Source organism: Mchenga conophoros, linkage group LG7, assembly GCF_057382185.1.
Source record: "Mchenga conophoros isolate Kocher_MC1m ecotype Shallow Benthic linkage group LG7, M_conophoros_male_GT1.1, whole genome shotgun sequence".
NCBI lineage: Eukaryota > Metazoa > Chordata > Actinopteri > Cichliformes > Cichlidae > Mchenga > Mchenga conophoros.
Window position 1 is genome coordinate 35,891,344 of NC_140532.1, and position 22,095 is coordinate 35,913,438.

The 22,095-nt window shown below is 40.4% G+C and overlaps 1 protein-coding gene across 2 annotated transcripts; it reads right to left on the reverse strand.

The window, feature by feature from the left end:
• Position 1: 1 nt before the first annotated feature.
• On the reverse strand, positions 2 to 21,049 carry gsna (gelsolin a). Of its 2 annotated transcripts, XM_085279078.1 has the most exons (17): positions 20,911 to 21,049; positions 12,853 to 13,049; positions 10,161 to 10,315; positions 9,486 to 9,647; positions 9,248 to 9,397; positions 9,079 to 9,168; positions 7,470 to 7,602; positions 6,842 to 7,146; positions 6,531 to 6,664; positions 5,787 to 5,877; positions 5,539 to 5,565; positions 3,762 to 3,932; positions 3,140 to 3,314; positions 1,546 to 1,667; positions 1,274 to 1,351; positions 1,094 to 1,154; positions 2 to 810 (listed from the first exon to the last, which is right to left on the reverse strand). In XM_085279078.1, the coding sequence occupies exons 2-17, from the start codon at positions 13,046 to 13,048 to the stop codon at positions 641 to 643; spliced, it is 2,220 nt and encodes a 739-aa protein (XP_085135204.1). In that variant the 5' UTR covers position 13,049; positions 20,911 to 21,049; the 3' UTR covers positions 2 to 640. The 2 variants fall into 2 exon arrangements, with proteins under 2 accessions (XP_085135204.1, XP_085135205.1); XM_085279079.1 differs by lacking the exon at positions 5,539 to 5,565.
• Between the last annotated feature and the right edge of the window lie 1,046 nt (positions 21,050 to 22,095).

The following is a 22,095-nucleotide window of genomic DNA, read 5'->3' on the forward strand; positions in this document are numbered from 1 at the left end:
GTATATTTTAATTTGGTTTATTGAATTGATTACAGGAAACCTTAGAAATTGCCACAGAAAGTGGAGCTAATAAAGAAGCAAAGCAGTGGTTTTCCACTAAAAGACACGGCAGCAGAACACAAGCTTCCTGGGTTAGAATCTGTGGCATTATTTTAAAATAAATATAACATCTAAAGGTACAAAAACATCAATAAAGACAGTACCCTTTAAAAAACAAGCTTACTGTAAGCTCAAGGAAATCATTCTAAGGCATTGGTTGTATTGCTTTTTATAAGCTGTTTTCTTGGCAGTAGCTTTTGTAATATTGCAGGAAAACCAAACTTTAAACTGTCTTCTTTTATGTTTGTTATATTTTGCTAGTAAACAGGTTTTTATTGTCAAACATGGGAAAATCGCCTTGAATGAGAGTCGTAGTTTGAGGCTATATGTAGTGCAAATCCTAAAGGAAAGCCTGTGTATCTGTTGAAGTTCTATTTGTACTGGATGATTTCACTGGTTTCAAGGCACAACAGTAGCATTTGAGACAAAGTGAAAAAAAAACTGATTCGTTAAAAAAAGAAAAGGGCACGTGTAGCTTAAAAAAAAAAGATCTTGCTACACGGTGACAGGTCGGGGCAGAGAGGTGGGAACAAGGGAATGTTCAGATGTTCAGTTCAGCCATAGCGCGCTCCAGAGGGTCGGTGGTCCAGTAGTCGTAGTCCCAGCCCAGGAACCAGCCAGTGAACGTGGGCGGCTCGAAGCCCTGCTTGATTTTGACAATGGGCGTCCTCGGGTCTCTCTTGGCCGGATCTGTCTCGATGTAACGGACCGCTGAGGAAGACGAGTTTGAATTAGTACAAGGATTAAAAGGGTAGCAGAAGATGCTTTATGCTTTGACTCTTGGTGACACTGCTGCTCTAGTTATGGGGCACTTTGCTGTTAATGCATGTATCAGTAATTATGATGTCTTTTAAATAAATACATTCTGTTTTTTGATTAAGTTTTAATTTTTTTTATCTAATGATTGATGTTGTGTTAGATAATTTGCAATGCCAGCTGTATTTCTCGTCTCCTATTCCACATGGCATTGTTCTTTCTCCTCATATTTGCTCACCAGATGCCATAGCTTCAGTCTTCTCCTCCTCTTGGGCCTCATTTCCAATCCAGACAAACACCTAAGAATAAAAAAAAACCCAAATAAATAAAGGTTTATTGTGGAGTTTATTCTTTTTGTGGGCACTGATTCTGCTCTGAATGCATATAGTACAGCAAAGGCAGTCAGCTTGTTTTTTACCTGCTCCCAGGTGTCCAAGATCATGACATCATCAGTGGCAAGGTCATCTTGGGTCATCTCACCTGGTACCTCCTCAATCTAAGAAGAAGAAGACGGATTTAAGGGGGCTTTATTTTTATGTACACGTAATGACAAATAAAGACACAGTGCACTGTTTTCAGCAGGTACTTTGAAATATTCTTGACATCCTGCACATGCTCGTGCAATACCAAAGACTTGAAAACTCGAGTCAGAATAGGACAAAACCAATCCAGCAGGAGAAGAAAACGTACTATAAAGTTTCCAGTCTTATTGGAACAAGCAAAGAGACGGGGTGGATGAGCATCCATCTTGTCCTTGAGTCTAGTGGAGGTGCGATACTCCGTCTTTCCACCCAGAGCCTCCCAGAACTGATCTGTAAAACGACAGAAACACTTCAAGCTATTACAACCATCAGAATTTGTAAGAGGGCAAAGCAATAGTTTGACATTTGGGTAACTCTGTTCCTTTTTTGTTGGTACAAAGCCAAATCAGGTTTTTAGTTTAGCATAAAACCTGGAAGTAAGCCTGGTTCTGTCTAATGGGGAAGAAAACAAAATGCTTGGTTTACATTATCAGGTTATCACTATTTTTAACTGAGGTAACTGCTAGAAGTATCTGTTAGTGGACAGATGTTCCAGTGATTTCACTGTCATCACACACAAATTCCTCTATTTGCACTGGGAGGCAGTGGGATAAGAGATGTGCATGTGGGAAAATGTGTTCTGAAAATTTCAGGTCAGCCAGTCTGACACTTAAATCCCATTTCTCCCCAATCCTGGCTCTCGCTTCAAATTCCAACAGATCATCTTGACCATGCTTTCATGCCTATATGCACTGAGTTGCTGCCGTGTGATTGGTTGATTAAATATCTGCATTAACAACCAGTTGAATAGGTGTACCTAATAAAGTGTCTGGTAAGTGCAATTGCAGTGTTTCCCCACACATAGACTTTAGTTGGGCAACCTTATTTTGCTATTTATTCGTTTTATTTTGCCCATGTGGAAACTGGTGGTTTTTGTCAAGTGAGCAGTGGTTTACAGGTGAGATAAGAGCACTGAAAATGTCAGTGCTGTTACATCACCTGCCATAGACCAAAAAAAAAAATACCTGTAAACATATATAAAGAATGAAACAAACCAGGAGCTAAAAGCTTAATGGACCTGCTGAGGTGTTTGCAATATTGTGTAGTTTTTGTTACAATTATTCTTGCCCTTCCAGCTATACAGCTATTTAATCAATTTTTAATATACAAAATTATTGTTAGAGCACCTTTAAGGGTAAAATAAAGCAAAATAAAACAAAGTGTAAATGTAAATTTGCAACCAGCATCTGTGAAACAGCAGGTACCTGCACAGTACAGCATCAATTTTGAATAGAAAATCTTTTCAACCATCAGAAATAAAATGGTGAATTTCTCGTTTGTCTTTTGTGAGGCCCCAGCTGAGGCCAGTCCTCAAAAGCAGGGTGTTTATGAAAAATTGAATCTGTTATGTTGTAGCCTGAGGTGTTTTTATATGTGAACCTGTTAGCAGGGAGTTTCTTCTTCTTGAGCTTGGAAAGCAAATAGCAAGACTTCTGACAACATCAGAAGGGGTGATGCAATCAAGTCTGCTTTGTTTCAATATGGATGAACATAAGCGCTTAGCCGAAATACAAAAAGGGAGCTATTTAGCCTCGCATTAAAGCGCTATTTTAACAGCCAGACCACACTTTGTAGCTGACACAGATACAGTTCTGAGTATGTTAACAGCTGTTGGGTTTCAGCTTGACTTAAATGCAGCAAAAAAATTAAATAAAGGAGAGAAAATGATAGTGGAGGTAACTGTGTTTATCCTGTTTCCTCACCGCTCTCTCCTCCCTCGGACAGCTCGGAGACAGACACGCCCAGGATGTCACACAGCTGCTGAGCTCCCTGCTTCTCTGTGTCGCTGGCACCCACTCCCACCCACAGGAAGGAGTTGCCGGGGGTCACCAGAATAAAAGCATCATTGGAGTTTAGGTTTGATGCCTGCACGTCAAGCTGCATAGAAACAGAGATATTGCAAGTTATCATGAGGAGCTGTTGTACGTTGACCTTCTTAAGTGTTGGTGGTTTTTCATTTTTACCAATATTCATGCTAGCATAATGCTTTATTTGACATTTTATGCCCTCTAACACCAATTCGAGAGGATATTTTAAAGGAAAGGACATCGGTGTTTTCCATTCTTACTATGCATTTTTCCCTTTTCCTCTTAAATACCCTTCAACCATTTACTGAATACTTAAAAAAAACTTCAAGTATGAAGTGCTTCTGCTTTCCTTTAAAACCTCTAATTGTTACTTCATTGTTAATGGACAGTGCTTATTAGATTAGAAAACAAATATTTCAGAAATCTGTTAGAAACTGTTTTGCAAAAGAGAGAAGAAAAAAATTAAATAATCGAGGAATGATTAAATTCAGGTAATGAATGAGACGTTTCCTCTCACCTCCACAGCTCGTGTGTGTCCTGCAGAGTTGGAGCGCACCTGGAAGAGTCGAGTCTCAGCTGGAGCGGACTGACCTCCTTCTCTGGACGTTCCTCCCTTGTACACAATCATGGGCTTTCCTCCAAACAGACTCATCAAATGGGCCGGCTCTTTCCCCTGCACCACCCTCACCTGATACACAAATACCGAATTTAAATCTCTGCATCTAATGAAGTTGTTGTCACAGCAATTCATATCGAAAAATACCTCATGCATTTTGATGTTACAAGCGGTGCTACCAAATCACTGCAGACACATCCTCCCTAATTGTGTCCTGTGAAATATGCATCAACAAGGTGTGGAAAAAAAGTCTGCAGCAGTTCCCACCACTGACGCAAGATGGCAGCACAGAGCCAAATCATGCCATACCCTGAGGTGAGAGTGAGATCTGTGATATTAGTAACCATGGTGAAGATAAGGTATGTCGAAAACAGTCTGCGGTTTTTTGTAATAAACAGTCATAACTCTGAGGTGTTGCAGTCAGTGGTTCCTCTAATTCAGTAAGCACTGCACATTACACTAATCCTGAGCTTGCTGGGGCAAACAGAGAAGAGATAAATATTTACTGATGAGTTTACAGGGAGAAACTATTTGTATTACATGAAGTTTAACATAGAAAGCCAACATGCTTTTTTATGTTCTGCTGTTCCTTCAAATATTTGACATTTGATGCTTTTGGCTTGCTGCAGTTGCTGATAGATTAAAGTTGAGTTCATAGACTGTATATACAAGTGTGAAAATTCCTTAATGCTTATAAATGCATTCTATTTAATGGTCAGAAGGGGGCAACTTCTCTTAGTGAAAAAAGCCTCTAAAATCTATGAGAAACCAGCACTGCTCCTCAATTTGGATCCACTGGGACTTTGCTATGACCTGAGTAGAAACTTTCCTGACAAGGTTTTGGACAGCGTAGCAAGTCTTACTTAACATAACATAATGCTCATTATCATTATTAATGTAGCATATGCATCTCGTGATTGACAAGTCCCTGCAATGGGAGCGATTTCTCAAATGAGACAGAGGTGAAAGAAAAGCTCAAACTCTGGCTTCAGGCCAGAACTTGACCAACAGGTGACATCACACTTGCTATGCTCATCCTTAAGTACAGCCTGTGATTCAGTTTAGTTTGACAGATGAGCAAATGCAAAAAGTGTTTGGTAATTGCAAGATGAGGAATCAGGAACATGAGGACAAATAACTGGGACTGCTGCTGATTCCTACACACAAATTCAAACACATACAGAGTCGTGCCACAACACACGGACAATAAGAAGGCCGTACATGCACACGCGAGGAGTGAGCAGTGAATGACCAAAGACTCGTATGAGTTCAGAGCCACTCATGAATATTTAGGCCTCACAGACAGGCTAAGGCATCATAATGTTGGTGTGACATCAGTTCAGGACAAAGGAAAAAAGTAGTGTGGCTTATTTATGCTAGCAGACCGAGCTGGCGACAGAGAAGGAGGGAGCCTCCCATGAAACTCCACAGTGGAATGTCCTGTTTGTGTTTCAACGAGTCGTTTTCATTTGAAATTCACTTTAGCTCATTATTACAGTCACTAAACCTGAAAGGACTTCTCAAAAATGAATAACACAATACCCTCCAGTAATTATAAAGAATGGGAGAATCGAGAGAATATGTCCTTGTTGCTTCTATTTTTGCTGTGGCTCTGGACACGAAACACATGAGTCCCTTAGTGAAGATGAGGAGCAGGGAAGGAATGAAGGAAAAATACCTGAGTGGTTATAGGAGCGCCAACAACCTGAGGAGATAGAAAAGGCCAGAAACCAAGCAAGTGAGGAAATGAGCAGCAGCACGGAAACCATGAGGAAGAGGGAACACAGTGAAAGGATGTAAAAGTCAGACAGGACGTGCTAAGGAAGCCAGACGTGAGCAGAGTCGTTGATGACAGGGAAGATCAAATAATATATAAGCATATGGAAAAAAAAACCAGAAGCACGCTAAAAGAACAATATGTTGTACCTGCACAGGACCGCCGCCGAGTTCTTCATCCAGCTGTGCGCCGAGGATCGCAGAAGCCCCAATTTCATCCTGACTGGAGTCCGCTCCCTGCCTGGAAAACAAGATGAGTTTATCAGCTCAGCATTCAAACATAACAAGAGGAACTGACTTGGACACAGCATATGCTTACAGCCCAACCAATAAGATTTATGACTGTGATTAATCTAATATATATCAACTTTGTGTCTCTCGCTGAACTTTCTGAACTTCACACCTTCTCAATCTTTCCTCCGCGTACTTTTCACAGTGAAACAAAAGTGCAAAACTGAACTATGATTTGTTTATTTCCAGTGACTATTACATTAAATTCAGTGCTACCAAAAAGAAAATATATCCCCCTTTTTATAGTATTGAATGACTGATACTTAAATTTGTGGCAACAAGTTTAAGCTCCAGTGACTGAACTAGCTCTGAAAGGGGGATGCGATGAGTGCAAAATAACAACTTCATAATGTATAAATTTCTATGTGAAATCCCTTTGTGCTTTACAAATGTAATGTACCTACAAATTTATTTCTGACTCCTCAGCCTCGATGTTTGCTTATGAATCAGTAAATCTGATCAGACCCTGCTAATTATCTAAAAATAATAATACTCCAGCTCCACGCCGGCTGCTTATATTTTAGTGCTATAGTCTGATGACAGGTAACTTCACGATACAGACTCTAATTATGGTTCCACAGTCTTGACAAATTTATGTCTCACCACATGTAGATGATGTGTCCCTGGCGCCCTCCATGAGAGTAGTTGTAAAGGATGATGTAGCTGTCTCCTCCATAGAACTGTCCATAAGTGGATGGATCCACTGGGACTTTGTCAGATCCCTCTATACGCCAGATCTAAGAGGGGGGAAAAGAATAACATGGAAAACGTAAAATTAAAAAAAATCACATTTAGTAGGCTGTAGATTTCAAGGTGCACCTGCTCCCCCTACTGGAATGGAAAGTAATGACACACACAGGCAGCACTGAAAGCAAATCTGACACATAATCACAAGCTGAATGACAAACCCCCACCTGTTTCTCTCCGCTGCCATCGTCCACCATGCCATGCTGGGCGGCCATGGCGGAGGATTCATGTAGGGTGGCGGCATCGAAAGGCACCTTCTCAATCTTTGCGATGCTGTTAGCGATGTAGGCCACACCCAGGCCCACAGTCTCATCTTTATCGCGCCAGTCTTTGAAGAACTGCTTGAAGAGCGGCGTCTCGCCCATCTCAGGCAGGATCTGGACCTGTGTGTGTTTGGGGTAACCCATCTTCTTGATGAATTCGTCTGCTGCCTTCATCGCTGCTTTCCGCTCTTCCATGTTGGCGTCTTTGCCTGAAGAGAAAAGACATTAAATACTGGAGAACGAAATGGAGAAATGTTACTGAAAATCAAAAAAGGAGGCCAGAAATTATTTCTAAACCTGGGTGAGAAAGGTCATTTGGTGCATTGACTTCAGCACTAATATAAATATTACAAAAGAGTTCTGAAAGTTGAAGAGTTGGTAACGAGAAGGTAAATAGTTTAACTTTTGTGAAATGCACGTATTTGCGCTTTTGCTAAGAACGATATGAGACAGCTGTGTTGTCTGCAAGAGTGGAAAAAAGCAGCTCAGCCAAGAGCCATTTCTTGAGTCCGCTGCACCACCCTGCACTGACCTTTCCAGAGAAAGATCTTTCCATCAGAGCCGTGGTCCAGGATAAAGCAGTCACCAGACTCCAGGGTGCTCTGAGCGAAAGGGTTCTCTGCTGCCACGAGAGTAATCGACATGGCTCCGGTAGCATTGGACACCTGAAGGGGAGGATGGGAAGGAGGATGAAGGAGCTGCCAAGCAGGGAAAAGTACCGCTTTTCAGGAGATTGAAAGGCTGCTGTAGACGCTGCTTCCTCTTGATCTTTTAAGCCAGGCAAATATGAGCAAGGGTTTTATAAAAGATACGTCTCTTAATTGATGTCAGCTGGCAATTTTACTCTATGAATCTTAGAAATATGACGCTCAGTACTTTATATTTTAACTGATGAATGATCACAAAAAAGGGGCTGCAGTAGGAAACATTTTGGGGGTTAGTTTAGAAAAATTTTATATTTTTCTAAAATAACCCACAAAATGTTTCCTACTCTCTAACACATTATAGTTTTACCTTAATTATTACCTAAATGTGTATTCCTGATAGGGAGTTTGTATTTTTGGACTATATCGATTTACACTTACTAGTCACTTTATTAGGTACACTTTCCTTTTACTGGTTTGGACACTCTTTCAGCAAGGTACTGGAAACATTCCTCAGAGATTTATTGGCAGATAGATTGGTATGACAGCATCCCATGATGGTGACTGTGGAGGTACAGTGAGGCCTGCCCAAGAAACCACTTTGAGATGATTTGAGCTTTCTGACATGGGATGTTACCTTACTTGAAGCTGTCATCAGTTGATGTGTACACTAGTAATAAAGAATTGTCAGCAATATATCTCAGGTATACTGTGGCTTTGTGGTGTGACCTTCTGCTGCTCTAGCCCACCTGCTTCAAGATTTGACATATTGTCTCTTCAGAGATGCTCTTTTGCATACTTTGTTGTGCTTATTTGAGTAACTGTTGCCTTTCTCTCAGCACAAACATTATCCCTTATTCAGACCACTCTCTGTAAACTATAGAGATGGTTGAGTGGAAAAATCACCCCAGATCAGCAGTTTCTGAAATACTCGTACAAACCCGCCATATTTAAAGTTTAAAGTCACTTAAATCTTTTTTCTTTCTCATTCTGATGCTTCAGCAGGTCGTCTTAATCATGTCTACCTGCCTAGATGCATGCAGCTGCTGTCTGGATTGCCTGATTACTTGTGTTAATAAGCAGTTGAATAGGTGTACCTAATAAAGTGTGAGTGTATATATGTGCAAAATTAACAAAACATTTACTACATTTTTTTTAATCTACTTTATTTTTAGTACTTTGGGTGCATCGTTCTGGAACTAAACTAAAACGTTTGTGGTCACTTGTAAATTGTTGTTGTTCACAATGAATCATGAATATATTAATTCATCATAAATAACTTTATTATCCTTTTATAATGAGGTTTCTGTATTGGTGTTTAGAGGCCCATTTCTAGCAACCAACATTTTTTATGTTGAAGAAGCCACATAATCAGCCTGTGCACAAACACAGGAACAAAAACTTTCCTTGCTCATGTGCCAGGCACGTTTCTAAGTGAGTGAACGTCATGTTTGTTTCTGTGTTGTTGCTTTTTTCTTAACAAATCCATGCTCTGACCTTGTAGAGTTTAGCCCTCATCCTGTTTGAAGCATCAGCTTTGATGTCATCCGAGTCTCCAGCTGGTAGATCTGGTTTGGGACCTAACACCTGAGGACAGAGGCAGAGATTTTAATAAAAAAGCGACGCCTGGAGACCTAAATTTGATCTCATAATGCACTGATCGCACCTCTATCATCTTCTCTCTCTCCACCCCCTCATCACAGACATAAACTCGAGACCTCCCACTGCGCTCATTATCACGGATCCCCTTGGCAACCTGAGTAGCCTTCAGCTTCTCAAAGCGGTTGCTCTGGGAGCCACACCACTGGTAAATCTCCTGTGGGGTGAAAGGAAAGACAGTGGATTGAATGAAGAAGAGCTTTTACAAGTCATTTTTTAAGATAAGATCTATGTATAAGATTTACATCTCCCAGGTCCAGGATGAAACAGTCTCCCGTGTTGAAGCTGTCCCAGCTGACCGGCACCTCCGTTGCCCTGACCACGCGGCGTCCTTTAATCTGGAGCACTCGCTGCACCGACACCTCATTGGTGACAACGTGCTTGAAACCAGATGCCACGCCTCCTTTCTGCAATATGAGCGTCGCATTTAAAAGTGAAATAAAATAAATAAATGAAAGTAAAGTCACTCCAACTGTAAATAATAAAATGTTTTTTTGAGCCCTGTTCTCTCTGCAAATTTACTGCCCTCTTGACACATCTGTGGCAAAAACGTACATACACATAGAAACTGTATAGAAAAATCCTCATATATCAATATTTCACTTACACAGCTTGAACCCTTATCAAAATGATCAAATCTTCTATTTTTGCACCTTACAGTATACTATGGAGCCAACTACGGGGATTTGTTTCTATGCATGTGAAACATCTAAATTTACAGCAGATGTTTCATGTAACAGTGAACGAATAAAGGAACTGAGATTCTGTTTCAAAATATGTGATAAATATAAAGTATTTCTTTACATGAGCCTGGTTTTAAAAGCATCAAAAACATAAAGGAAACACACCCCTCTAATCATTTATCATATTCCTCTTAGGTAAATTCAGATGTTTCTGCTAGTTCAACAGTGACATCTTACCATGTATTTGATTCCAGACTTGAAGTAGCCCAGAAAGGTTTTGGACTCGTGTCCCTGCACCTCACGGTACTGGATGGGTTTCCCCCCGAGGAAATCGTCCATTTGGACCGTAAAGATGGCTGCTGAGCCGCTCTCATCCTGGGTGCAGAAATCACCTGTGCGAGAGAAACCAAAGAAGGGATCCATCTTAAATCCAGCCCTCACAGTTCTGCTGAAAAATAACCCAGTTAGCCATATTTTGTGTCTGACCAGTTCTCCCAGTGAGGACTTCAGTCAGTTAGGAGATCAATATGTAAGAGCAGCAGCGGGTCACATTAATACATGTAACATTGTTTTATTTATGGGCACACAGTGTAGTCCATCAGCATGTGGGTGGATTACATCACATCCTGCTTATTGGTAAACTGTCTGTGCCAAGATCAATCAAGCTTACGAAAACAAAATAAAATTAATAATCTGACTCAGCAGTGTAAATAATGCGTTACCTAGTAATACCCATTTCCCATTATTAATACCAACACACACAGCACAGATACAAACAGTGACAACTAACTGGGATTTGAAATTGGAAATGAAAATGTTTGGTGATTAAGATGATTATCTTACCAGAACATCAATGTTGGTTTGGACACATCCAATACACAATTATAACTTTTGCCCTGTCTCCCTCATGTGCAATGTGCACACAGACAGGGCAATTTTCCCCATTTTCCCTATTTAACAAAGTATTTTATTCTATTAGTACAGTATTGTTTTCTATTTGTATAGTACTTATTCTATTGTATATAGTATTCTTTCTATTTTGTATAGTATGTTATTCTGTTTATCTTATTCTATTCTATTGTTTTTCTCTTTTTCTCTTAATTTTTTACTGCTCTTGTATTTTCTGCCGTGACCAAAAATTTCCCACGTGTGGGACTACTAAAGGTTTATCTTATCTTATCTTATCTTATCTTATCTTATCTTATCTTATCTTATCTTATCTCCCAATTTTAATCAAATAAAGAAGTATATAGTATATAATTAATTTAGTTTTCTCTGTAAAGCTCCTAGTGCTTTAAAATTTTCCCTTGACATAAAGGTTTTTTTTATTTTAAACCGTCATAAATAGTTATACATTAAACTGTATTGGGTAAGTCGTTGGTGAAATAATCTACAAACTTTTGCATGCACGGTTTAAATTTTCAGCACTTCAATGTAAGACATTATGTTGCATTACTGGCAGCACTTCCTCCTCTTTCCTCTGCTTTTTTCCCCCTTTCCTCCCTCTCGGTTTTGGGTTTGCATGTGTGAGTGTTATTGTGCATCTGGGAATGACACCGACTGGTCATCTCTCCAAAACACCCGCTGGCTTTTCACTTCACACTCAGCCAAACAGATCGGCATCCTAAATGATAGTGCGCAATAGTAAATGGTTATACCAAACTCCTGTAAAAATACAAGAGTTTGCACAGCAAATTCTTTGTGAATACTGGTAAAGGTGTGTTTTTTACAATATGATCTGTGATTGATTTTTATTGCTGTGGATGGAGATGTAGAGCTTTATCGTAAAATCATAAAATCTCTATGAATATTATGTATAATAGGAGCTAATTGTGTTAGAAAAGGGAAACCTGTAATCTATACAGCAAAGTCTTCTTTCGTTATGTAAATGTTATATTACCTAGTGGCAGATAACAGCTGACACAACCAGCTGCCAGTACAGTGCTGTACTGTAATTTAACAGGCAAATTCTCATAGCATGCAGTCAGGCTACGTTTTAGTTCTCACTTCCAGGTATTTCAATTTCCAGGAATTTATTTTCCTTTGCACCTGTGCACCAGGTCTTCACGTGGTATTCAAAACCAATTATCTGCAGGGCGGCTCCACCTGTCACATTCTTCTTTGGCTGACCTGCCTCTCACCTTATTTGCTCTTCCTACTTCAGCTCTCCACTCTGGCCAAGATTGCCTGGACTCCTGTGCTCACCTTCTCACTAACATCAGGCTGACCTCCTCTACAAAAACCACGAATCATTTTAAATATGCAATAAAGTAAAATAATTTTCATAATAATCCTGTTTATGAGTTCAAACTCATGTTCACTAATACTTTAGCTTAAAAGGTCATCTTTTACACTAATCAGCTTTTTTAGGGATCTCCATACTTCATTTGTCACTGAGAATATCTACATTTAGTCCTTATTAGGTTTTAAATGCATGAAAAAAACATCTACTATTAAACACCAACCCTCATTCGTTTCACAATCTGATAGAAATGATACAGCTTATTATCTGATAAAACTGTTTGCCAATGAGCCATGTGGCTTTCTGTTGCTTTATGGCACATGACTCACTGTCCTGACTAGTTTCAGCCTCTCCACTGCAGCAGCAACAACGGGCAAAATTATTTTCCAGGGCCTTCATCCTCGTACTGTTCCTCATCTGCTTTGCAAGTCAAAGAAGATCACACTGGAAAACTGAGATCATCTTTATTTTTTGCCACATCACAATGGAAACAAATACAAAAAGGCATGTCTCCCATGTGCTACTAGGGGTTTTGTGCTCAGCCTCAGTGTGACCTGTGATATTCGTGGTTTACTTTCACATTTGAATAATCCAAAAGAAAGAACAGCACTGTATGGTATCCCTTCCAGTTATAATGGTCGACTCTGAGTAATAACCCAGAGATCATTTCCCTTTCACGGCACTCACCCAACCAGAAGTGGAGGTCGTACTGCAGGCTCCCGGAGCGCTGTTTGATAGTATTGAGGATGAGGTAAGCATCTCCGGTGTAAAATCCCCCGCGCAGGTTCTCGGGGACAGGCACCAGGTCAAAGTTCTCCACCCTCCACACCTGGAGGCCTGGCTGCTGTCCAGCTCGCTCAAATTCTGGGTGGTGCGCTGCCATCCTGCATTCAGGGAAGTCACAGACCTTAAGTTAAGGGCTTTTGCTACTGCACAGGCCAAAAACAAATGCAGGTCAATGAGCTAAACAATAAACTTAGTTGGTCAAAAGGCTACTGCACCAATAAAACTTGCAGAGGTTGTAATAACTTTACAAAGTGAAGCAGACACTGCCCACATGAGAGCTATAAAAGCCACTCCCCTTAAAGCTCAGTGGTTGCCATGAATATAAAGATAAAGCTTTGTTCTAGTTAAGTATTAATACAGAGCAGAGTGATTCATCCACTGTGCTCAGGGTATTTCCTCTAGAGAGCAGCAAGAGGAAGCCATGGCAGTTATGACTCATTGTTATCATCATAAACTGTTAGTGATGGTTGGCAATAGAAACACTTCTGTGTTTCTGTATAACTGTCTATTTGTATATCCTGCAACCAGGGGTTTAAAAAAGCCTTTAAATGTGTCTTTAGATAACTACATAGTGGACAAATCTGCTCAGAGACATCTGTCCAATCATAAACACACACACAGACACACACATAGACCCATTCATTCATGTCTGACATAATGCCACCCACAAACAGTTTCAAGTAGGTGCCTGTGCTACACTAGATTACTGCCTACTGCCTTCTGGAACGCCTGAGCGGATGTCTCAGATGCTAAAATGAGAGCGGGGCATCCTGTTTAAAAAAAGAAAAGTGGTTAAAATTTGAATAGTTTTTCACTTTTTGCAGCTGTTATGTTGTTTGGGTAAAAAATTCTAATGCCAACAACACAATTCATACCACGACGAGGCAATAATTTAAACAAAATTATGCTACAAATTCTGCAGTAAAGATCAACAGCCCACACAGTCACAGCATCCTATACCAGCTGCTTGTTACGACATAAACACTACAGAGGTAACATTTTTTCTGCAGTGGAGTGGAGTAGTGCTCTAACCCAAACTACAATATCAAGTTTAGATGTTATAAAACTGTATAAACTAGAGTTCATGCAGTTCAAAACAAACACAGAACCTAGTTTTCCACAGGAATGCTGCTCGTGTACTGCCTTTCAATTTGCATGCACACTGAAGCAAGAATCGGCCATTCTTCTAGGCAGGCGCCTGCCCACAAACATGGCAGGAATCTGTTATTGACCCGGGAAGAGGAAAGTGGCTCCGAATTCATGCAACCAAGCCAACAAACGTGGGGCTTCTTTCCCCCCCATCTGTGCTCTCTTCTTATGTCAAACTCAGTGCACATTACTTTGTAGCTAAGGAATGGTTTGAGATGGAAAAGCAGGCGGATAATTTCACAGTGAAACACATGCAGTCAAAACAGAAGCTTCCTGGAGTCATACGAGGCCAGGCACCACCTGACCTTCCATAACTACACACAGGTTTGGCTGGACGGGAAAGATCTGAAGCCATGAGGCGATGCCATCACAGCATTATACACAGTCCTTGTAGATTTCCCCTTGTGAGAAGCTTGACGGTCACAAAAACCATAAATGATGCTTCTTTAGCCACATAAGAAGAATTAACTAACGATACCAATGTTGAATAGCCAGTTTCTGAAAGCTTCAACACACATTAGTGGCTTGGGTCATAAAGTTCTCATATGTTTTATTTGATAAAAAACAGTGTAGAGAGTTTTCATAACAATTTCACAACAAAAGTGACCCAGAAACTATTTCTAATTTGGATTTTATCTGTCTTGGATCACCACATGGGCTAACCTCAGTCTTTCTACTTAAGCTGTCAAACACGAGCCAGCCAAATTTCCTACTGAATTCCTGTTTAGATCTATTGCTGTGGTCTGGAACATCAAAATGACACAGTTCAGCCTTTACATAACCAAACTTTTGAGTTCAGTAGTTTCTGTAATGCTGTTGTTCAGGCTATATAGTGAGAGTGTATATCATCAGTACCTTTTGAATTCGTTCTTGCTTTCTTTCCATAAATATCATAGGAAAAGCTGAAGGTTTGCAACTTTTTTGGAGAGCTAGATGAGAGTTTCAGAGAGCTACCACTTCCATGTAGCATGTTGTATCCTGGCCTAGCATGATAATTTAAAGCAATGGAAGAAGCTAGCGTAGCTCTGACGAAATTAAAAATGCAGGGCGTTGTAACTTCCTGATGTCTTATTCCCACACTGAGGTTTTCCTGTACCCCCAGAGGCTGTAACACCCCCTCTAAGACCTCAAATTTCTCTTTTAACACTTTCCCAGTGTTTCATAAACTTATTATAGCACAAAGCCAAGCGTGTCTCTTTTCTTTATGCTAAGCAGCTAATCATCACCTTGCTGCCAGTTCATCTAAAGGTTGAAAAAGAAGAAAAAAAGTGATATTTCCCTCCCCAAAAAAAGTTTGGTTATTTCTTAGAGCTATTTTTATTATATCAGTGAGCCCAGATAGCATCCTCAAAACACACCTGATGATTCATATTTTTCAATTATGTATTTTCAAAAGTCATCTAAGTGCAGAAGCAAGCACATCCTCCCAAGATGGCGACTTCCTGGCAACTAGCAAAACACTGTAGTGACATACAATAACACTGTGCTCTCATGCAGCTGGTAATAAATCTGGTGCAATGCTACAGCATTTCTTTAATGAAACCAACATACCCAGAAATCTGCAAACAGCTTCACTTTAATTTGAAATCAAGCGGTAAAGGGAATATTTTTACCCCAAGCTGGCCATTACACAATCATTTAATATTCTCATGTAGAGGGTGCAAGTTTTATGAGCGGTTACCTCCTAAATCACATTCTCAAAAACATACCTGAAAACAAAGCTAGGTTTCCTTAACAACTGAAGGGTTTTCATTTAGTAGCTGCTGAGTAGGCTAACTTCCCTCTTAAACATACCACTTGTGGAAAAGACAGTATCACTTCTGTGCAGCTTCATATTCTGAAGATGATCATCTCTGTGGCACTAAATAAACATGACTGGCTGTGACTGTGATCTTCTCCTCTGATGGAGAAAAATGTTCTGTCTTGTCTCCTGCACATCAGAGCTCTTTCATCCTAGAGTTAGGTACGATCCCTGACTTAATAAAGCAAACATCAGAGGGGATACACTCAGCATCTGAGCAACCTTTGAAGAATCAAAGCCAGTAATGGTGAAAAAAAGAAGACGAAAACTTACACGGGGAAAAGGTTAGAGAATGAAGTTTAAGGCACAATAAGACTCTTACAAATACAAATGTTTTTGCTTGTATGAGGGGCAGCAGCTGACTAAAACAGTCATTTACTATTCAGGGTTGCTTCACACTGGATAAAGTGACTCAAGGAACGGTGGTTTGTTGACTCAACACAGCCTAAATAGAACCGGTCACATGACCTGTGGTCAGTCACGGGCATGCTGAAGAAGGGAGGCGTCTGCCACCAGCCGCACACTGGCATCCAGTCAGTTTGTACCCCCTCATCTGTGGACCCACCCACCACCCCTTCGCCTCCTAACAAACAGGGAATGAGAGCTCATTCCAGCTCCAGTTATCTGATCCCCTCCCCCAATCCTCACCAACCTCTCTTTTGTGTCTGCCTTCGCTCGAGGCCCGAGTGAAAACTCGAAACTTGTGCAGGTCACAGCATTGGATTCATATGACAAGAAATAAACTGTTACATAAGCCCTTGTGATTTGTCTGCTGGTGTCCATTCTTCAAAAACAAACTCAAAATAGCGTTATCTGGAAAATCTTGATTCTTGGGGGCCATGGCAGCATATCATTCCTGAGTTTCTCCCAAATAAAACAATATTCCTCCTTCAGGAATGGTGTGTGTGCGTGTGTGTGTGTGTGTGTGTGTGGGGGGGGGGGGGGGGGGGGGGGGGTATTTCTGGTGACTCATTTCCTCCATGCATGCCACTTTCAGCCTCTTCAGGGCTGCTGAGCTGCCATGTAGCTTGTTCAGGACACATCAGATAATGCTCTGTACAGACTCTGTAATAGCCACTCTGCTTCCCTACCATCTGTTGACACTGTGTAAGACAAGGAGAATCAAAATGGCTGTTTATGACTTTGTAAATAATCTCCCTGATTTATGGATGGCTGTCAAATGATATGAGAAACTTATTTCAGGAACAATCAATATGTGAGTAGCCATAGCTGAAAAACTCTGTAACCACTTCTCTTCTCATGTAATGTGCAGAAAGTTTTAAAGATGGGATTTCACTCTGTATGTGCGCATATGAAGTGAGTTCTCCAGTGAGTAATTAAGTAACAAGTAATGTGTTACACATTACTTTCTTTTTCAATTATGGCCCCAAACAATGCAATTTTACACTTTTAAACAGGAACATTCCTGATATTGTGTGGTCAATTTCACAGTAACAAAACTACAGTAAAATGTTTGCTTTATGTATCAGTTATAGAGAAGTCATTATGATTGTGGTTGCACTGCTGCCTCAGGAACTTGGCAGTTTGCAATCATTCGTTCATCTGTGCACTTAAAGTACCCAAAGACAACATGAGGCAGAAAGCTGAAGTTAAAAAGTAAGCTGACCGTTATATTGATGATCCTACAAACATAATTACATCCACCATGAAATCATTCAAAGCTAATAATTGGAGAGTTAGAGGAAGAACTACGAGAACTTTGCATGTTTAAAAAAATCAGAAGCCATTGTGAGCTACACATAAGACTTACAAGAAGTCAATGCTGCTTAATGGGACAAGACTGGCTTCTGGGGCTTGAGGTGTATTCACATATATTCATATACAATGATGATCACTTTCACAAGTCTAATTTAAATGGCATTTAAAATAAAATATTTTATAAAATTACCTAGATCTAAACTTAACTTTAACTTGTGGTTGAAGGCAGCCTAGATATCCCTAGTCGTGTTTGATTCATTTGACAGTCAAATCATAAAATAAAATTTTGCGGTGACTGAATGCCAAACATCCATCCATACCCACCATAGAAATGCTTTACAACATTGACACACAATCTCAACTTTGTAAAGAATGGGACAATAGTCAATACTAGACTGCATGACCACAAGAGGCAGCTGGTCAGGAAATGGATATTTAAAAAACACAAGACATGCTCTCATTTTTCATGCAGAGTCAATCTGCCAGGTTGTCTGAACTTAGCAGCTTACAGCTCTCTTGGCCTTTTCTGACATAAAAGGTTGTCTTTTTCTATTGGTTTTGAGCCTCAACAATGCAGACTGAGTGCCAAATTATAATAATAAAACTGCTATTGAAATTATTTTACTTTAATCCTACTGAATGGGGCTGCCCGGAATGTGTAATTTCTATTAAATCTCACAGGACCTTTATTTTACACAGGTAAAATATCCACTCCTGCTTATCTTAACAGTGTTATTAATTGTTAGTTGAGTTCATGTTTGCAATGAGTTATAAGTATCAGACACTTTCAGTGGTTGGGGCACTCTTACTTTGACGGGCGCTGCAGATTTAGCATACAAAAATGCTCTGCTATAAAGACACACAGTACTCTCATTAAAGTAAGATTCTGTTAAAAGTTTGATATACAATATAAAATTTCTAGTGCTGTCAACGTTAACGGGCTCGCTCCATGCGAGGGCTGCATGGCATCAGCTCGTTAATGCGTTAGCGCCGTGTAGCAACTCGCATGGGGCGATCTGCGTTAACTCGCTAACGGAGATTTGCCGCGTTAATGCGGTTATGGCATTAACGTCATTTTAGCGAGATTAAGGCTGACAACACTAATAATTTCACAATGAAATGATTTCTGAGTACAAATAAAATGTTTATGATCTATTGCACAAAATAAGACTGTACAAAGATTAACATTAGCCTGTTTTATCCATTCCAAAACCAGTTTTCATGTGTGTTTGGGAGCAATTGTCCTGTTGGAACATCCAACTGTGACCACGTTTCAATTGTCTAGCTGTTGATTTGAGGTGAAGTTGAAGAATTTAGAGGTAATCTTCTTTCTTCATCATTCCTTCCATTTCCTGCAATGTACCAACACCACTGACAGCAAAACAGCCCCACTGGTGATGCTACCACCACCATGCTTGACAACTGGTACCGTGTTCTTGAAATCCTCACTTTTACTCTTCCAACCATACCTCTTGTCATTGTGGCCAGATAGCTCAAAATTTCTCTTATCTGAACATAAAACTTTTTTACAGAAGGCATGTGGCTCGTCCATGTGGGCAGCTGCAAGTTTCAATGGAGCTTGAAGCTGTCGATTTTGGAGCAGGGGCTTCTTTCTTGGTTGGCCCCTGGTCAGTCCATGGCGATGTAAAACTCGTCTCACAGTGGACAGTAATGGTGGTGTACCAGCAGTTTCCAGTTCATGGCAGGCTTGAACCTGCCATGAACTGGTGAGTCCTGAGTTATTCGTGAACATCTGAACTAATTTCCTTTCATCTGACGGTGACAGTTTGGGTCTTCTTCCAGACATCAGCAAAGTGGTGACACATCCGAGTAACTTGTACTTACATACAATTGTTTGAACTGATGATCTTGGAATTTGTAGTTCTTTAGAAATAACTCCAAGAGACTTTCCCAACTTGTGTAAATCTACAATGCTCTGTTTTAGATCTTCACTGAGTTCCTTGGACTTTCCCATTGTTCTGAGTATTGGTCAATCCAGCCAGAATTTTTGCCAGAAGCTTGTTGATGGCTACCAAAAACATCTGGTCAAGGTGGAACTCACTAAGGGACATTTAGCCAAATATAGTGAGCGTAAATACATATTTGAACCTGTATATATATACTTTTGACTCTGTGTGCAGTAAAGAAATCCAAAATAAATTCCAACTTGTGCACCCAATTCTTGTTTTTGAATGGTATTAAAGATGTATGCTGTACAATCATTCCACCCTGGAAAAAGAACAGTTCAAAGACATCATTGAAAGCCCAATATTACCATAACATTCATGCCCGGGATAAGTGTATGTAAACTTCTGACCACAACTTGGTATGCACTCATTCTTGTTGTTCCCCAGATGAGCCCTAAAGAAAGCATGCACACTGTTGTTTAAGGCGTATAAATTTGAAGTAGGGTGTAGTTCAGACACCACTTAATCTCTGGAGTGAGGAGCTGACTCAGTTCTTTCTAACTTCTGCACACATCATACAGTCTGATGAACTCAGTATATGCTCGCTACAACTGTCACGAAGAGGATGTTGTGACGGATCTGCTCATAACTGTTTCGTCATTTCTGTGGCAACCACAGCACAGTAACTAGTGTTTAGGACAGACGGGTACACTCAGTTTAGTCCACGGGTGATACATAACCCATTTTAATCTAAGACCAGTAAAACTTTTTGTATAATACTGCGTTTGTGTGTAGTGATATTAGCTACACCACACCATGAATAACGGTGCACTTTATTAATAAAACTCAAATTGTTAAATGATTTCTGTAATTTTCATGCTTTGCAACAACCAACCTTTGGTCATATGTTCGACACTCCAGCTTTAGGATACAAAACTGCTAGGTAGAATCTCACAGTTTCTACCATAGATCCTGAAAAACAGCATGTTTCTATAGTAACATGTTGTTTGGGTTTTTGCATCACATCATGAAAGTCACTCTAAATACAGTCAGACAGAGTGTGACGTCAGTTTTCATCCACACTGCATTTTCAGGAAACATTTCAGGTTTCCGTCGACTTGTCCTTATATGGCAACACTGCCTTGCATTATAGCTAATTAAAAGCTAAGTTTAGCACTTTTTCTATTTATTAGATAAGAAGAATATTGGTTAAAGTATAACAAAAACCGTAATTTCACCCTGTAGGTTAGTCTCTCTCTGTTAAACCTATAATCCAGACAGAACTAACGGGCGTTAAATAACGCATCAAATTACCATCCTGCAATCTGTGCGTCAGGCTACATATTTTCTTCGAATAACGTGGGTTAATAACACAAACCTTACCTGAACGCGGAGGTTGTGATCTGGGTCTATAACGGACGGACGGGTGTGGACCTGAGCTGCAGCAGGAGCACAGAGTCGGTAGTTCAGCAGAGCGCAAAGCAGCTTTTTATGGTCTGGCCCGGGACTCACTATATGACACACCCTCTCCGCCTGTCTGCTGCACCGCCTGCTGCATATCTGTCTGTCTATGTATAATGTAGCTGGGACAAGATGCACAGAATAACCGGTACAAGTAATAGCTGCTTACATATTTAGGGGTTCAGTACTGGCTTGGCTATTTTAATATTTTAATTTATTTTAATATTATTTATGAAAGAAAAAGAAAAAAACAACAACAACAGCTTACAAAGGTGTTTTTGTTTGGTTGATTGGTTTTGTGTGCCTGTATGTGAGACAGTTTATTTTTATTGTATTTTTATTTATCTTTTGCTACGGGTATTATAATAGAATCTCTGCCACAACTGTAACTTCCGGCCACGACTCACTCTTCGTTCAGGAGAGGGCTTCTTAAACAACACTGCCCCTGTCTGGTACTACTATACTACCATACTATTACCTATTCTACTAATAAAAGCTCATCAATGGCCCTCTTGTGGCCTAAAAAGCAAAGAGCAGGCTAGTTTTTAGTCCCCTAACTGGCCAGAGCGTTCTCACTCCCGAGGCGTAACATGTCGACGTTTTGTCACGTCCCGCGGCGTTCCTGAGGAACGCGAAAGGAGACCTTCGGCGTTCTTATGGTACGCGGCGGGTTATTGCTGGAATCCAGTGCAATGACGCTCCCGCGGGAGTAGACGTTCCAGCCCTGTATTCCAGCCCTAAACCTAACCTTATCCCTAGCCCTGACCATAACCTTATTCCTGACCTTAACCAGGACTTTAATGATGTTAAATAGCGTGTTTCTAAGCGATTTGAAAAATAAGAGCGAACATGTGTAGGTTCAGTCCAGACGGTTCTCATATTTCCTCTTTTTCCGAGGTCGTCATTTAGGAACGTGGTGGGTAGCCGAAAACGTAATATGGTGACGATTTGTCACCTAGCGTAAAATGTTACGCTTTGGGAGTGAGAACGGACGGGTTGAACTGGCATACTCAGACAAAGGTTGTTTGAGTGACTGAGCAAGAAAGGTGGTTGGCTGGGCAGTTAGTTTAACTTTTGAGTGATGTTTAACAATAACAAACAGACCTT

Bases quoted from the DNA above. Each gene is read 5' to 3' on its own strand.
- gsna (XM_085279078.1), bottom strand. From the start codon at position 13,048: ATGGCAGCGCACCACCCAGAATTTGAGCGAGCTGGACAGCAGCCAGGC. The intron at 6,665-6,841 runs GTGGGGGTTTGT...CCCCCCTCTTAG, and splicing joins ATGGCAGCGGAGAGAAACAG to ATCTGGCGTATAGAGGGATC. The intron at 3,933-5,538 runs GTATTTTTCCTT...TTTGTGTATCAG, and splicing joins GCGCTCCTATAACCACTCAG to GTGAGGGTGGTGCAGGGGAA.